At 38.7% G+C, this 14,592-nt stretch overlaps 2 protein-coding genes across 5 annotated transcripts; both read right to left on the bottom strand.

The window, feature by feature from the left end:
• Positions 1–328: 328 nt before the first annotated feature.
• Positions 329–5,713, bottom strand: LOC127974594 (zinc finger protein 252). The gene is made up of 2 exons (XM_052577977.1): positions 5,276–5,713; positions 329–4,103 (listed from the first exon to the last, which is right to left on the bottom strand). The coding sequence occupies exons 1-2, from the start codon at positions 5,652–5,654 to the stop codon at positions 490–492; spliced, it is 3,993 nt and encodes a 1,330-aa protein (XP_052433937.1). The 5' UTR covers positions 5,655–5,713; the 3' UTR covers positions 329–489.
• A 465-nt stretch (positions 5,714–6,178) lies between these two features.
• LOC127974602 (myb-related transcription factor, partner of profilin) lies at positions 6,179–9,789 on the bottom strand. Of its 4 annotated transcripts, none has more exons than XM_052577993.1 (4): positions 9,736–9,789; positions 8,645–9,050; positions 7,686–8,111; positions 6,179–7,600 (listed from the first exon to the last, which is right to left on the bottom strand). In XM_052577993.1, exons 2-4 carry the CDS (start codon positions 8,901–8,903, stop codon positions 6,825–6,827), a joined length of 1,461 nt encoding a protein of 486 aa, XP_052433953.1. In that variant the 5' UTR covers positions 8,904–9,050; positions 9,736–9,789; the 3' UTR covers positions 6,179–6,824. The 4 variants fall into 4 exon arrangements, with proteins under 4 accessions (XP_052433953.1, XP_052433950.1, XP_052433951.1 ...); XM_052577990.1 differs by having other exon boundaries at positions 8,645–9,368; positions 9,480–9,785; XM_052577991.1 differs by having other exon boundaries at positions 8,645–9,365; positions 9,480–9,785.
• Between the last annotated feature and the right edge of the window lie 4,803 nt (positions 9,790–14,592).

Genomic DNA, 14,592 nt, shown 5'->3' with positions numbered 1-14,592 from the left:
TAGAAATGTTAAATCTAGAACAAAATGCACAAACTCATAAATAAACTTTGCATTATATTACCTCCACTATTTACAAACACAAAGTGCACATTATTAAAATGTTAATAGGAGTAGCAATGCTCATTAATTCTTAAAACTATTGGGACTCAAACATATTTAAACACCATCATATTACTTGCAAAAGACCATAAGATAACGTAGGCTATAATTTCAGCTACTTGACTATAAATTGTTATAACACTGTAGTTCTTTATAAAATATTTGAATAATTTTAATTTTGTTTGTGTGGTTTATTGTATGGGGTAATAAAACAAATGAAACTAGGATATATGTTCAGCTGGAAAATTTAATAACTGAATAAAAACATTAATACATTTTAAATCTTCAACACACTCCAGCAGCTTAACAGCAATGTACAATAAAACTGCAAAGAGACAGTCCAAACTGAGCTATTGTTGTTTTGCAAGTATATCATTTCTAAAATCTAACTCAGACATCTCGCTGTGCATGTTGCATATAATGCATCTGTAATTCTAGTTCTCCAGGCAAAGAACAACCACATATCATGCACTGAAACAGGTGATCTGGGGCAAAAGGCAATTTATTGCCCATTTGGTGTGACTCAGTTTGTTGGGCTAACGGAGGTAAGTTTGTTAATTGTGGAATGATTGGCATCTCATTTATGGTGCCCTGTGAGGTAAAGAAGATGCCTTGTGGTAACGGACCTGGAAGTTGCCTTCCAACAGAATGCAGTGGATGCGGAGCAGGTATATTTAGAGCTGGTGGAGGAAAATGGGGTGAGATAAAAGATGTAGGCTGATTTAGAGGAATCTGCTGGCCAGAAATCAGAGCTAGGTGCTGTTGTGCCCGGATGTGACCTTGTTGAACTGGTCCATTTACAAGGGTCTGAGAAACAACTGGAGCAGCCTGAAACCCCCACATTGGAGGTCTATCCCCAAGGGGAAAATGAGCTGGAGAGTACGGGATGTTCACAGGTCCCATCTGGTTTGTAGGAGTTGCACTAACCCAAGTATGAGGTATCTGAGTCTGTTGCTGGAGCTGTGGCTGATGAAGCTGTTGCTGAAGAAGCTGCTGTGGAACCTGCATTTGCTGAGGCAAGTGCTGGATTAGTCTGTTTTGCTGATTCTCTAATGACTCTCCAGGTATTTCTTGCAAGCCCATGGATGTAGACATTTCTAATGATGTTTTCATACCCCATGCAGTGGTATTCTGTAGACCAGAAGCAACAGCGTGTAGGACTATACCACCAGTATGACCCATCTCTGTTTTAGCCAGACCAGTGGAATTTGGCATTTGCAAATCATGAGTGAGTTTATCAGATTCCTTGTTGGGTGGTGCTTCTAAGTCAACAGTTACATTGCCATCTTCTGATGAAGTTTTGAACAGCTCTGGTTTAGCTGTTTGCACCGAATCACAGAGTATTGGCCACTGCGACTGCTGCAGGTCTTGAATTGCTCTCGGTGATTGCCTTTTTCCATCCAGAAGTGAAGGCCTGTCCACGGGGTGTTGTGAATGCTTGCCTTTTTGCTCTGTTTCAGACATGCTTCTCTCCGAGTAATGATTAGATTGTGTTGACATTAGTACATTTTCTTGAAAAGGTTGCTGCTGGTGCAGGACCTCTGGGAGACCATCACATTTAGGCAAGTTCGTCTTAAGCTGACTTCCTGGCCACTGCATCTGCACTGCATTGCTTGGCTGGCCTTCCAATACATTTGAAGGCATTTGAGAGTGCAGCAGTTCTTCTGATGAAGGCGCCATTTGTAGCTGCCATTCTTGCTGCAAATTAATCTGCTGGGAATGACTTGTAGTGTGCAAGTGCTGTGATCTAAGATGAATGCGTTGATGTCTTTTTGCGTCGAACCTATGGGATTGGTGTGGAACCACATTTGGCAACAGTGTTTCTGGCATGATTCTACCAGACAGAGGCGCCATTCTTCCGTTTTCTCGATCTAACCTTGGCCTACCTCTCCTGCCGGTATTTACTCTGCCTCTTTGAGAATGTATGGACAGTGGATAACCGTGACTCTGGCCTTGCCGTTTACGGACATGAATCTTTTGATGCACAAGGAGACTGCTAAGCCAAGGAAATGACTTATGGCACTCCTGGCATCGATGGGGTCTCTCCCCTGTATGAGTGTTTAGATGGTCTCGGAGCAAGTACGCTAAAGCAAAGCTCTTGTCACACAGATGACACTTGTAAGGTTTCTCACCTGTATGGGAAAGCATGTGCCGCTGAAGCTGGCTCTCGTCACTGTAGCCCTTACGGCATTGTGTGCAGCGAAACGGCTTTTGTTGATGCAGCCGCTGGTGTGTTTTCATGTTGTGATGAAATGCAAAATCCTTACCACAGTCCGGGCACCTGAACGGCTTCTTCCCAGTGTGGATAATTGAATGCTGCTGCAAATAGCTACTAAATCTGAAAGATTTTTTACACACTTGACACTGATAACCCTTGTTGTGTATGCGCATGTGAAGTTCTAAAACTGATCGGTAACGAAAGCACTTTCCACAGTCTCGACACCTGAACGGTTTCTTCTCTGTCTGGTCCTCTAATGCCCCTACGCCCGACATACTTTCAATATCTGCCTCGTCCATACCAACATCATCCTGCTTTTCAAGTACCGATTTAACCTGATTTGTGATATGTGTTGTGTTTAAACCCAAAATGTTAGTCATATGTGTTTGTGAATGGGATTGCAGCATGGATTCTGACTGAAATTTAAGAGGACAATACTGGCAGGCATAGACCTTATCGAATCTTTTGCCGTTACACATCCTTTCATACTCTGCCTCATGGATTAACATGTGTGCTCTTAAATCAGATGCTGCATAAAAAATTTGAGGGCACAGAGGACAGTTGCGCTGCTGCTCAACATTTCCTTTCGCTTTACCTCCTTGCCCTTCAAGAGATACGTTATGGTTTGTAATACATGCCTCAGACCTAGTGGAGATCTTTTTGTGTTGCCGACAATGTGCTCGCATGTTTTGTGCAAAAGCAAACGTTTTCCCACAGTATGAACAGCTGTATGGCTTTTGGCCTGTGTGGAGATACTGGTGCTGCTGCAAAAGGCTGCTGTATTTGAAGTTCTTCCCACAGATTTTGCACACATGTGCTTTTTCTTCAGTGTGCCTGCGTCGATGGTCCTCCATGACGTAGCGATGCTTGAAGACCAAACTACAATCTGGACACTCATATGGCTTCAGCGCAGCGTGGGATCGTTGGTGTATATGCAACGTCACTAAACTCTGAAAGCCTTTGTTGCACTCCTGGCACCGATAAGGACTATCTATTGAGTGACTCTGCATGTGAGCATTGATGGACACCCTGTACTGGAACTCTTTGCGGCACAGAGGGCAGCGAAAAGGCTTTTCCACATTCTGTTCACAAACATGAAGCCTTAATCTCATCATTGTCGAGAAACACATACCGCAGTGCTCACACTGAAATTTCCTCCGTTCCTTGTATATCCTCTCGGAGCGTTTTGAATGTGACAGACTCGGTTGGCTGTTTTCTTTATGAATACTGCGGTGTTTGATGAGGTCACTTCGATGCTGAAAAGTAATGCCACATTCTTTACAAACAAGGGAAGCCTGTTCATCTTGGTGCATGTGAAAGTGTCGATGCAGGTTGTATGTTTCCCGACGAGTGAACTTTTTACCACATTCATTGCATTCCAGTTTGCTTTTCCTTCGCTTGACAACTATGCCTGTCCCATCACTCTTAGGTTTATCTTCTCCTTCCTTTTCTTCTGTGTTGTCCTTAACCTTCTCAATGCTTTTGGGATCTTCTCCTTCCTTCTCTTCTGTGTAGTTCTTCACCCTCTCCACACTTTTGGGATCATCTTCTCTTTCCTTATCTTCTGTGTTGTCCATAACCTTTTCCGCGCTTTTGGGATCTCCTGCTTCTCCCATCTTCTCTTCTGTGTTTTGTGTTGCATCTACATGAGACTTGGCTACTTCACTTACATTTGTAGAATCTTTATCTCGTTTTGGTGGGTGTTCTTCCTCTCTGGTATGCTTTGACTCTTTTATGACATTTTCTGTAGTTTTGTCAGCTGTTTCTTCTTTTTCGGTTTCTTGCCCTATAGAGTGATAGCAGGAAAACATTAAATAATATAAAATAAGTATTTTCCAATGTACCCAATAGGTGGCAGTCATTCACATTTAGAATTGTAATAAACGGTTTAGATTGTCAGTTTTATAAAATTTGTACTGTAGCTCATCTAAAGAATGTGGAAAAGCGTGACATGTTGGCAACAAAAAGGTATTAAATACAATAGAATTAATCAAAACCAACAAAATATGCAAATTTGTCCAAGCAATAATAAAAGGCATGTTTTACAATTTTACAATTTGTTTTAAATATAATTTTGTAAAAATAGAAAAATTAAAATCATGACTCGATTGGTGAAATCAAAATCGTGATTCGAATCGAATCGTGAGTTGAGTGAATTGTTACATCCCTAGTCAGAAAATTTGAAGAGAAGATGAAGTATAATTTGATGTCAAAAAATACAAATAAAAAATCATTGAGCAGTTTTGGCGGAAGAGACGAACTGCAAGCTTTGAATGCTTATATCTTCTAAATGCAAAATGCAAATGTTTAGGAGCACACTGCCTTATAGCTAACCTTAAGACTAACATATTGAGACTCAAAAAAACCTTTAATTCTGATTTCATGGGGATTTTAAAGTATAAACAATTAATTACATGCCATATAACTTTCAATAACAATCTGATAGCTCAAAGTATGTCTCTTTAAAAATTCAATTCCACCACGAAGGAAATTAATGTGATTTTTACTTCAGGAACCAGACTGTTGCACTCTGCAAAAATTTGACATTCTGCATGAGTGACAGTGGCAAGTATGTAACAACTGCCTTGAATATATCTATCCGAAAATGCTACAATTGTTATTATTATTATTAATATTTATGTCAGACTGGCTCTGGTTACTGATACGCAGAAAATGTATTGAAACAAAACTTTATTTGTTGCATGCAATTATTACTATTAAAATATCTAGATCTTAACGCATGAAAGGGTTAAACAAACAGTTGTATTTCTGATTGGGTTAAAACAGGCCAATTACAGAAAAAAAATATTGCTGTCAGAAAAAAAAAAACCTCCCAAAGAGTTTCTGCATGCTCTTTCCACGTCTAAATAGATGTGTTAAATTGCACAAGTCTACGCTATGTTCAAGAAAACGGCGCGTGCCCTTTACGGTCTGTCCTTGATGCAAAGTTGTACTTACCGATGTTTTCATTGTGGAAACGTTCAGACATCACATCGCAGTCCGTATCGGGCTCCGCTGAAACCAGATCTTGGTTATCATTATTAAGCAGCAGGTCCGCGGTTTGCTCGTCCTCTTTAGAATTACAGGACATTCCTGATGCATCTTTGTTGCGTGGTGAAAGAGCAACGCCATGTGGAGGTGCATTTTCATTTGCTAGTGAAGACGGAACACCAGGGTCAGTCGTTCCCTTTACGTCGCTTCCTTGTGCACAAACCTCAGTTTCACAATCGGCTACTGTAGCTGATACAGGTTGTAGTTCAGGTTTGTTTTCAACGAGTGTACCGTTAATGAGTTTATCTCCTAATTGTTCTTCGGATTCAGACTGTACAGTAGCCATTTTTCACATATTTTTCTCTTTTTTTTCTCCACCCCTTGAAACATGGAAGCCAACGATTGATTGGAAGCGTGTGCTACGTCACATGCGCCCCCTGAGACTACATTTAAAGCGACACCTTTCAATAAAAGCTAAAGGATCGGATTTAGTTGCTTATTTGCGTTTTAGAATTTCTTAAAGACAAAGTTTTATAGACTTAGCAGTTTTATTGATAACCATGGTCAGGCAGGTATTTAGTGTATGTACGACTATTTGTGTAGATAACCTTTAAGTAAAATATACATCTAAAAACCAAAGTAATTGCCATGCATCCAGGGGGAACCAATGCTGCATACAATTATTAATTATTACTACTATTTAAAGCAACTGTTCTGTTATTTATTTATTTTAAGATGTAACTTATTCCTGTGATGAAATATGTGACAAATTATCCTTCAAAATTTGTAATATTCTGCTTTGGTGGACAAAAAATATTTCCTATTATCAATGTTGAAATAGATAAAAAATAATAGAAAACAGAGGCTAAATGTATTGATTGCTTTTATTAAAACTTGCAGACATTTTTTCCAAGTACAAGTGATTTTTGTTAACATGGTGAAAAGTTAGCAAAATAGTATATTGAATTGCAGTGTCCGGGCGATCTTAGATCTCTACATAAGTCAGCAATTCAGAAAACTGCATTTATTTCCATGGAACTGGAGTGACTCTATGCAGTATAATGTCCCTTACACAGCATTTGGATGTACTTTCTGAAACCGTGATAGTAGCAAAAGTAAAATGTCATTTTGCTCTGATATTCAGTGCCTCAATTAAAAAATAAAAATGAATGATGTTTTCTTGCCACAGTAAGAATACTGAAGAGTTTTTAAGCCTGCCTAGAGGATTTATTTTTCTAAACTTGCAATAATCATATAGAAACTTAAGCAAGCAGATCCATAAAATGTCAGTAATTTACTAACCGCGACAAGAGTGCAGAAGTCATTTTAGGTATAGATTTGAGCTTTTTGGTGTACATATTATACAATTTATTATATATCTGCGACAGGCATAACAAGGTGTGGCTGCAATATGACATTGCACAATACGCGACTAGTTAACCTTAAAAAAGATTGCTTCAATAAATACATTTACTGTAACTGAATACATTTCAATTGTCCACATCTCACGGCAACATTAACGTCTGCGTCTTCGTCTGAGATCTACTGTTCTGCCACGGCGTGGCTGTTGAGTAACTCCATTCATGTCATTCGGTGGTTCAGTGAGCCGAGTACCATCTAAAATATCTGGAGGTGGTGGTAGAGGTGGAACAGTTGCTGGGATTTGCTGCTCTAGCTGTGGCTGCTCCTCTTGTGGCAATAACAGTTGTTCATAAGGCTGCTGTTGTGGAGGTTCCTGTTGCTGTTGATGCTGTGCAGGTTGCTGTAATTGTTGCGGTTGTGGAATTTGTTGCTGAGGCGGCTGATGCTGCATCTCAAGTAGACCCAACAGACGTTGCAAAAGTACATTATTCTGCTGCAGGCTATTTGTAAGGGCCTCTTGTGAAGCCACAAGCGTCCGCATATCACGTCTAAAACCTTCTCCAAACTCACGCAGGTTTTGCTCCATGCGATTTCCAAGCTGCATGGCTGCTTCTCCCAGTCCACGAAGTTCATCTTCCAGCCAGGAAGTGCGTGGTGGAGGAGGCTCCAGTGGACCCTGGTGGGTTCCTAAAGATGGTTCTGGGCTTGGCTGAGGAGTCCCGTTGAGGAACGGGGCACTGTATAGTGGTGAAGGAGGTAGCCAGCGTTCTGATGTTGGAGGTGGTACTATTCCCAGACCCAAGCCCAAACCCAGTTTATCCTCCATGCTGTTCTCCACACCCTCACAATCATCTCCATCTTCACCCTCTTGCTCACCAGCTTCATCCTCTTTTTCGAAGCCATCTCTTTCAGAGCTATCTCCAACTGCAACTGAAACAGCAATAACATATACATCGACTTTAAATAAATATTCTCAGACTTTATTGTAGAATCAGATTTGTAGGATCAATCAAACCTGGATCAGTGTCTGACAAACACGTGAAACTGGCTTTTCCTCTGGTGCTCTGCTTTTGACGAGATTGCTGGAGCCTGGGACTAACTTGGGTCTGTCTTCCCAAAATCGCAGCCCCTCTGCTTGATGGCAGATAGCAGGTGCGGTGCCTTGCGTCGGCCAGTCTACCACCGTTGCGTCTTTTCAGGTCATCCCAGCGTTTTTTCACTTCTCTTAGAGTCCGAGGTACTCTAGACACAGCATTGACGCGCTCAAGTATCCCGGCCCAAATGCGCTCTCTTTCTCGGCGCCGGAGCCTCCCTGCTGGACCGAACAGCTCTCCCTCACAACGGGTCACCTCTGATACCAACACCTCCAGCTCTGCCCCGCTAAAGCGGCTCTTCCTTTTTCCTATACCTCCTGCGGCTAATGCTGAAGACACACCCCTGTCTTTAAATAAAAGGCACATTTTCATTTGACACAAAACTAGGTTTTGCATTTTTATTCAAAGGCACACCAAATGCATTTTCTGTTTTTTGTTGCACTGGTTAATAAGATCTATTGGATTAATACTGACATCTAGCAGCATGAATGCAGCATCATGCAAAAGTGTGTTACTAATGACAATTTTCAAGGGTCAGTGGCAGATAATAATACCTGGGATGAACACCAAGTTTGTAGTAAATGTAATTTCTGTGTTCATGGTGGTTTAATTTTTGGATTTAAAAAAATCTTATTTAAAAGTCTAATTAAAATCTAATATTAGGATTTTTTGGAGTAGTACATGATGTAAACACTTGATGCTTCTACCATGACTGAAATCTTCATCTTAAGTGAGTGAACATGATTTGAAATGTTTTACTTGTACTTAATTTCTATAACTGCAAAACCTTAGTAACAAGAGAAAAATAACAATTGTTATTGTGTATCAGGAGTAAAGTAAAATCACATATTATTAAGACTTCCTACCATCTATAACTTACTCTGTTCTATTGGGATGAGATCATCTGAAGACATTCCAGGTGCGACTATGTTGGGATGCACAACCACAACGTTAAAAGGCAGGCTGCTTGGCAACCCACCATTCTCGTAGTCACAACTGCCCTCTGAGTCTTCATCTTCCCTGGGGAAACCGTCCTCTGAAACCCCGCCTCCAAAGGGCCCCTCTGGAGACTCCACTTTGATGTGCATGGGAGGTGAGTGCTCATACAGCAACCCCCCCTCCTCGTAGTATTCAGTCATGGATGTGTTGTGGTCTACAGACACCCCAATGTGACTGGTGGACAGCGTGCCATTCACAAGGAGGGTGAACAGCCACCATGCTGTTCCATGGCAAGGCGTTCATTGCTTCATTGTGATGTCTAACAAAAATAGCCTTAATAATGGGTTCTGTAATACACAGCCACAGAAAATAGATATTTGCTACGGGAGAGTAATAGGTTAATGTGTCATTTTAGAAAGGGACGGTGTTCATTTACACTGATTCTACACATTTATTGCGATGGTTTTGTTGACTGTATCTTTACTAACGTCAGACCAAGAAAACCAAAACCTGTGGCTTCCGTCCAAAAGCAAAACTCGGAGATGTTCTTCTGATATTCTGTTATGTTTGACATTATTTATTTGTATCATTCATGACATGCAGACATCTTAGAGCTCTCCTGATTGACAGTAAATCTGGCAATGACGAGTAAAATTCCGGGGCTACTGAGGAGAGATCGAGAAATAAAACAAAGAATGCTTGGATAATATAGTTGAATTCGCATTTAAATTTTTGTTTAATTAAGGGGATGTTTTAAATATAAAGGCCAAGATTACCTGTGTCGCAGCAGTGCGCATATATTCTGCACCACAACCGCAATGGATGCGCATTCCGCATAAATTACGTTAGCCGCCACTAGCTCTTCTCAAGCAAATACTGCTGTTCGTGTAAAAATCATATATGCGACGTGCCCGCATTACGAGAATGAAAAGGAAAAAAATAATAATCCGCACTCACATCGTCGTACTGTGATAAATGACTAGAACGTTTAAAAATACTACAATGATATAAGTACATAGATGCAAAGCCAACCTCTTAAAATCTTAAATGTCCACAGAACCCAAATCGTCGCAGGAATATGACATCACACAAAGATATTTGCGGTGTGGCTATTTCTGAAACCCTAAAAGTGATATTTTATTAATTTTAACGGCGAAAGTATATTTAAACACGTCGGTCTTTTGTCATCTTGCACAAAAATAAATTAATAAATAAATTCAAATAAAAAAACAGAAACCGAAATAAAAGGAGTTGGACTATACAATTTAAAGTGCTGTGAAATACATTAAGCCTACAAGTTTGCCTTAACTTTTCAAAACATAAAACACTAAATAAAACTTCTATTTTAAACAATGTGTGAAAAGAAAAGTCAGTTTGGTGCTAACCTAAATTTAGCTTAGTAGTTATTCCAGATGTTACCACGTAAGTCTTCTAGAGAATTTGGTGCTAGCACATTTATGTGATTTTTTTTCTATTAATGCTCCACAAATGCCAATGAATAAAAAAAAGTAGTAGTTATAAGAATAAATAATAAGTGGAAATAAAAGTAACAGTCTATGCTGTCTCTTTATTAAAAATAATATAACTGCTCTGTGATAACATTATTGAACAAAAAAACATGCAATGGCTTGGACTACTTTTAGTACTTGCTCTCACCGGAGTGTGAAGGATCCCTTTGCTTAAAATCAGCCTCCCTTATATAGCTGACCCATTTATGCAACTGGACTTTTGATTCAAAACTGAGTTAAATCCCTTTTGAAAATGTTCAGATGCATGTGGCAACTATCCTGCTTTCCTTAATAAATTGATACTGATGTTTATAATGCGGAACTAAATCTAGAATACATTTTTCTCAAAGATAATAAAGGCATAATAATCATAGCCATTTGTATTTCTATTTTTGATCCTTGTATAGCCTTCATTTGCCACCTGTACGCTCCCAAAAGAGCTAATGATTGATCTGCGATTTCTTGGAATAACCAGTGGAACAAAACCCACACCGATTTCACCACACTGTGCCAACCACAAGTAACTTTTCTTGTAAAGTTCTGTTTCTGTCCACCTCCTTTTAAGTAAAATATTTCATTATTCACTTGGTGGACATCATTTTCTAACTTGTGAATTTTAAAAGTGACATGTCTTTCTAACATAATGCAATGCCCAGCATAAATAATGAACAGTATCTCAATAAAAGTGTCCTTACCAGTCTGTATGTCCTAGAACACAAGAGTCGGTATCACTCTTAGAAGAAAAGGTAAAAAAAATGAGCCCATTGAGGTTCCTGGAGATTGCAACTGTAGGGGAACCTTAAACGTTAATTTTTTTAACCTTTTTGAAAAGGTTCTAATTGGAACCTTCAATTAATGGCGCATTAATGACCCTCATCAGTTCCCTTTTTTAACATTATCCTGCATAGCAATAACATTGTTATTATTATTATTACTATTGTTATTATTAATATTCTATATTACTAATATAATTTGATGATATAAACAGCATAACACCATGATTGTCCATAAACTGATTAACACCAAAATATGTATTACAAACAAACCAACAAACACATAAAATAAATAAACAACAATCCATATCATGGATTTATATACATATAAATTCACTTAATAAAAACAAACAAACAAACAAACAAAAAACTGGCCATTGGGGGTGGCATGTTGGTTTTGGCATTATCATACATTAAACAGTTTAAAATAAATGTCAGGGTGTCTCTCAACTTTGAAGCATATTCAGTGTGGAAGATGAAGTGTAGAGCTGTGTTCACATCGTCTAATTCACAGACCTCCTCCCCTTCCATCATTATTTCTAAAAGAGACTCTGGATCCAAGGCATGTCCCTTTATAAACAGCACAGGGTTGTGTGTATGTGGTTCCTGAACAAGGATAAAATCATGTTATACTATTACAATATTTAGTAGTTAATGTGAAATGTATTATTATAAAAAAAAATAATAATAATTAAGACTCAAAAAATGAGTCAGTAATTAATCTTTGACTTTTGTTGAACCTGTCACAATGTAATAGAGGTGTTGAAAAGAAAGATGAGGCATTGTAAACTATATTAAAGATAATAGAGAGGGCAAGTGGTCATGAAAATCTAATCGTTTTGGTTGTAAGAATCCCTTACTAAGACTCACCTTACTCTACATCAGTTTGAAAAATTTAATTAATAAATTTACTCTCCTTGATGTTGTTCCAAACATGTATAACTTTTTTCTTCTTCAGAACACAAAATAAGATATATACTGGGGTCCCAAACAACAAGCAAATCGAATGAACACAATGGTAAATATTATGATATAATGAATTTGACTCAATCCTTCATTTCTGGGAACATTTAAAGAGTAATTAAACCCTAAACCAACTTTTTTTAGTTAATGATCTATAAGAATGGGGCTTTATTAGTGCTGTTCATTGATTCAAGTAACTTTTTTGACATTTGAGTATAAAGTGTTTTAATATTATATGTTGTAAAAACGAGTGCTTCCCTCTTCAGGTTGAACGGTGGCTAATGCAGTTGATTTTTCCTATTGGATGTTTGCGGTGGTACGTGATGTAAGCGGTGGCAGGTGGCGTAAGCAATTTTCAGCTCGCCACGCCCTTGGCAGTATAAAACCATCTCGTTCCATCAAAATCACTGTACCGAGTCAGGAGGAGCTGGAATTGCAAGTATTGAAAACGATCAGGATAGAGTATTTTAGCATCTATTTAGCATAGCATTTATATGGTTATTTGGATTATTTAGTGTAGCCTATGCAGTTAATTAGCATAGCTATTAGTGTAACGTTAGTATTGTTAGAAGCATAGTTAGTAGCATAGTATTGCATCAGTTAGGATAGCTTCACGTTGGCGTAGATTTATTTACAGTGGTCAGGATGGTACGTAGGTGTAGAGTTACTGGTTGCGACAGAACTGCTGGACTGAATAGTTTTCCAGCAGACTTGAAATTAAGGCGCCAGTGGTTGCATGCACTTGGCCTGGAAGACCGCGAGTTCCTGCCTAGAGCTGGAGTGTGCAAACTGCATTTTACGCAGGATTGCTTCTCCAACGCAATGGAGGTGGAAATGGGCTTCTCCACACAGCTTGCGCTGGAAAGCGACACAGTGCCTTACTCAGAGACTGCGTGGCTGCTTTGCTAGCATCGTCAGATGCCGATCACGATGCGGGAGTTAAGACAGCAGTTTGAGTCAGCGGCTCTAATTGATATGGCTCAGGCCCTGGCCCTACTTGCGTCACTACATTCACTCTCAATTTTAGCGACTCTGACAGCAGCTGTCAATTAATCCGTCACTGCGGGTCTCAGGTCCACGCCGCACTCGCTCAGCCCCGCCCTCGGTTCGTCCCCTCTATCTCCGCTGTGCTCTGCCCACTTTTCAGCATTTTTCAAATATTATATAGTGGGTGGAGTCAGGCTCTGAACAGGGGTTTAGTTACCCTTTAAGCACTTAGGTTCATTAAAGTATCTTCATCAATTTCAGTCTCCGATTAAACAACAGGAGTCATAAAATTTAAGTTATAAAGTTAGAGTTATAAAGGCACTTATAAAGTACATACAAACAGTATTATTTTAATTCAACATAACTTTACTACCTTGACAGGGACAACGGTGTCTCTATTGAGGATTGATGATAATAGCGCCCTGCAGTTCTTCGTGAATGAAGTAATGTTAGCAGCACTCGACCAAGCAATCAATGTAACTCGCAGTGCCCTCTGTTGGTGAAAATAATCAATACACAAGTGCTCTGTTAACCAGCAGGCTAAAATCTTTACAAATATCTTGAAATAAAAAATCTGAGAAAAGGTCTTGGGGTGTAACCATGGTATACGCTGAATAATTAACTCTGGACCAGTAAACTGACTTAAGCTTGCACTTGAATGTAACGTTTTTTCCACGCGACCTCTTATCTTGTGCGAAACAGATTCAGTGCTTTGCATTGCAAATTGCGTATTAACCCCAGAAACCTTCACCCTGGATTAAATGCTTTTTGTTCGTTTTTATTCTCAAAATCGAAACAATATAATAATAATAATAATAATAATAATAAGAAACAATTATTAGGAAAAAAAGAAAAATAATCTTGCTGATGAAACCTTAAACAACACATAGGCTAGATATGCTTCAGATATGAAGGATTACAGAATGATATAATGGTGTTCTTCAACAATATAAACACGTGTCCAACCTGATCATGTCTAAAAGGTGTTTTGCCAGCCAGATAAAATAATTTGGTTTTGTCACATATCATGTTTTGAGCTGAATTAGTAGGCTCCCTGTGATTAAAAGCTTGAATTTGGTATGGGGAAAATCTAAAGGATGTACGGCTGTAAAATATGACTATATTAAACAGACTAAAGTCTGTTTTTAGGAATAAGAATTTCATTTCACCCTCTCAATTTAACACAGAATAGCTTATTGTTCATTTATGTACATAAAACTGAATGTAGATTTTTTGTGATTTTTAATTTGTGTTCTGAAAATTTACAACAACATTGTGCACTAAAGATTATTCTGCAATTTAGAGATATGTGTGGTGGTCATGGGTACAGGTGAAACACAGCCTTTAACCATAACAAAAGTTCTTAAAATAACTGCCAAATAACCAGTGGATCATTATTGAAACTTTAAGTTCAACTTTGAACCTTTTTAATAGCTGGAAGTTCATATTTGCACTTTGAAAGTTCTTTTTTTAACTCTAAAGGATTAATCTCTTCTAAGAGTATATGCAAAAGTAAACAAATAGAAATATAAAGAGGACAGTTATATATATAATTATGAAAATGTGTGAATGGTAATTTAGATTGTAATTGTAACAATAGCTCTAACTGTTTAAAAGGTAATTTGAACTGAATGTCTGTCCACAGTGGCTGACACACT

This window comes from Carassius gibelio, chromosome B16, assembly GCF_023724105.1.
Source record: "Carassius gibelio isolate Cgi1373 ecotype wild population from Czech Republic chromosome B16, carGib1.2-hapl.c, whole genome shotgun sequence".
Taxonomy (NCBI): domain Eukaryota; kingdom Metazoa; phylum Chordata; class Actinopteri; order Cypriniformes; family Cyprinidae; genus Carassius; species Carassius gibelio.
The sequence above is the reverse complement of the archived record's forward strand: the minus strand, read 5'-3'. Positions and strand labels throughout refer to the sequence as shown.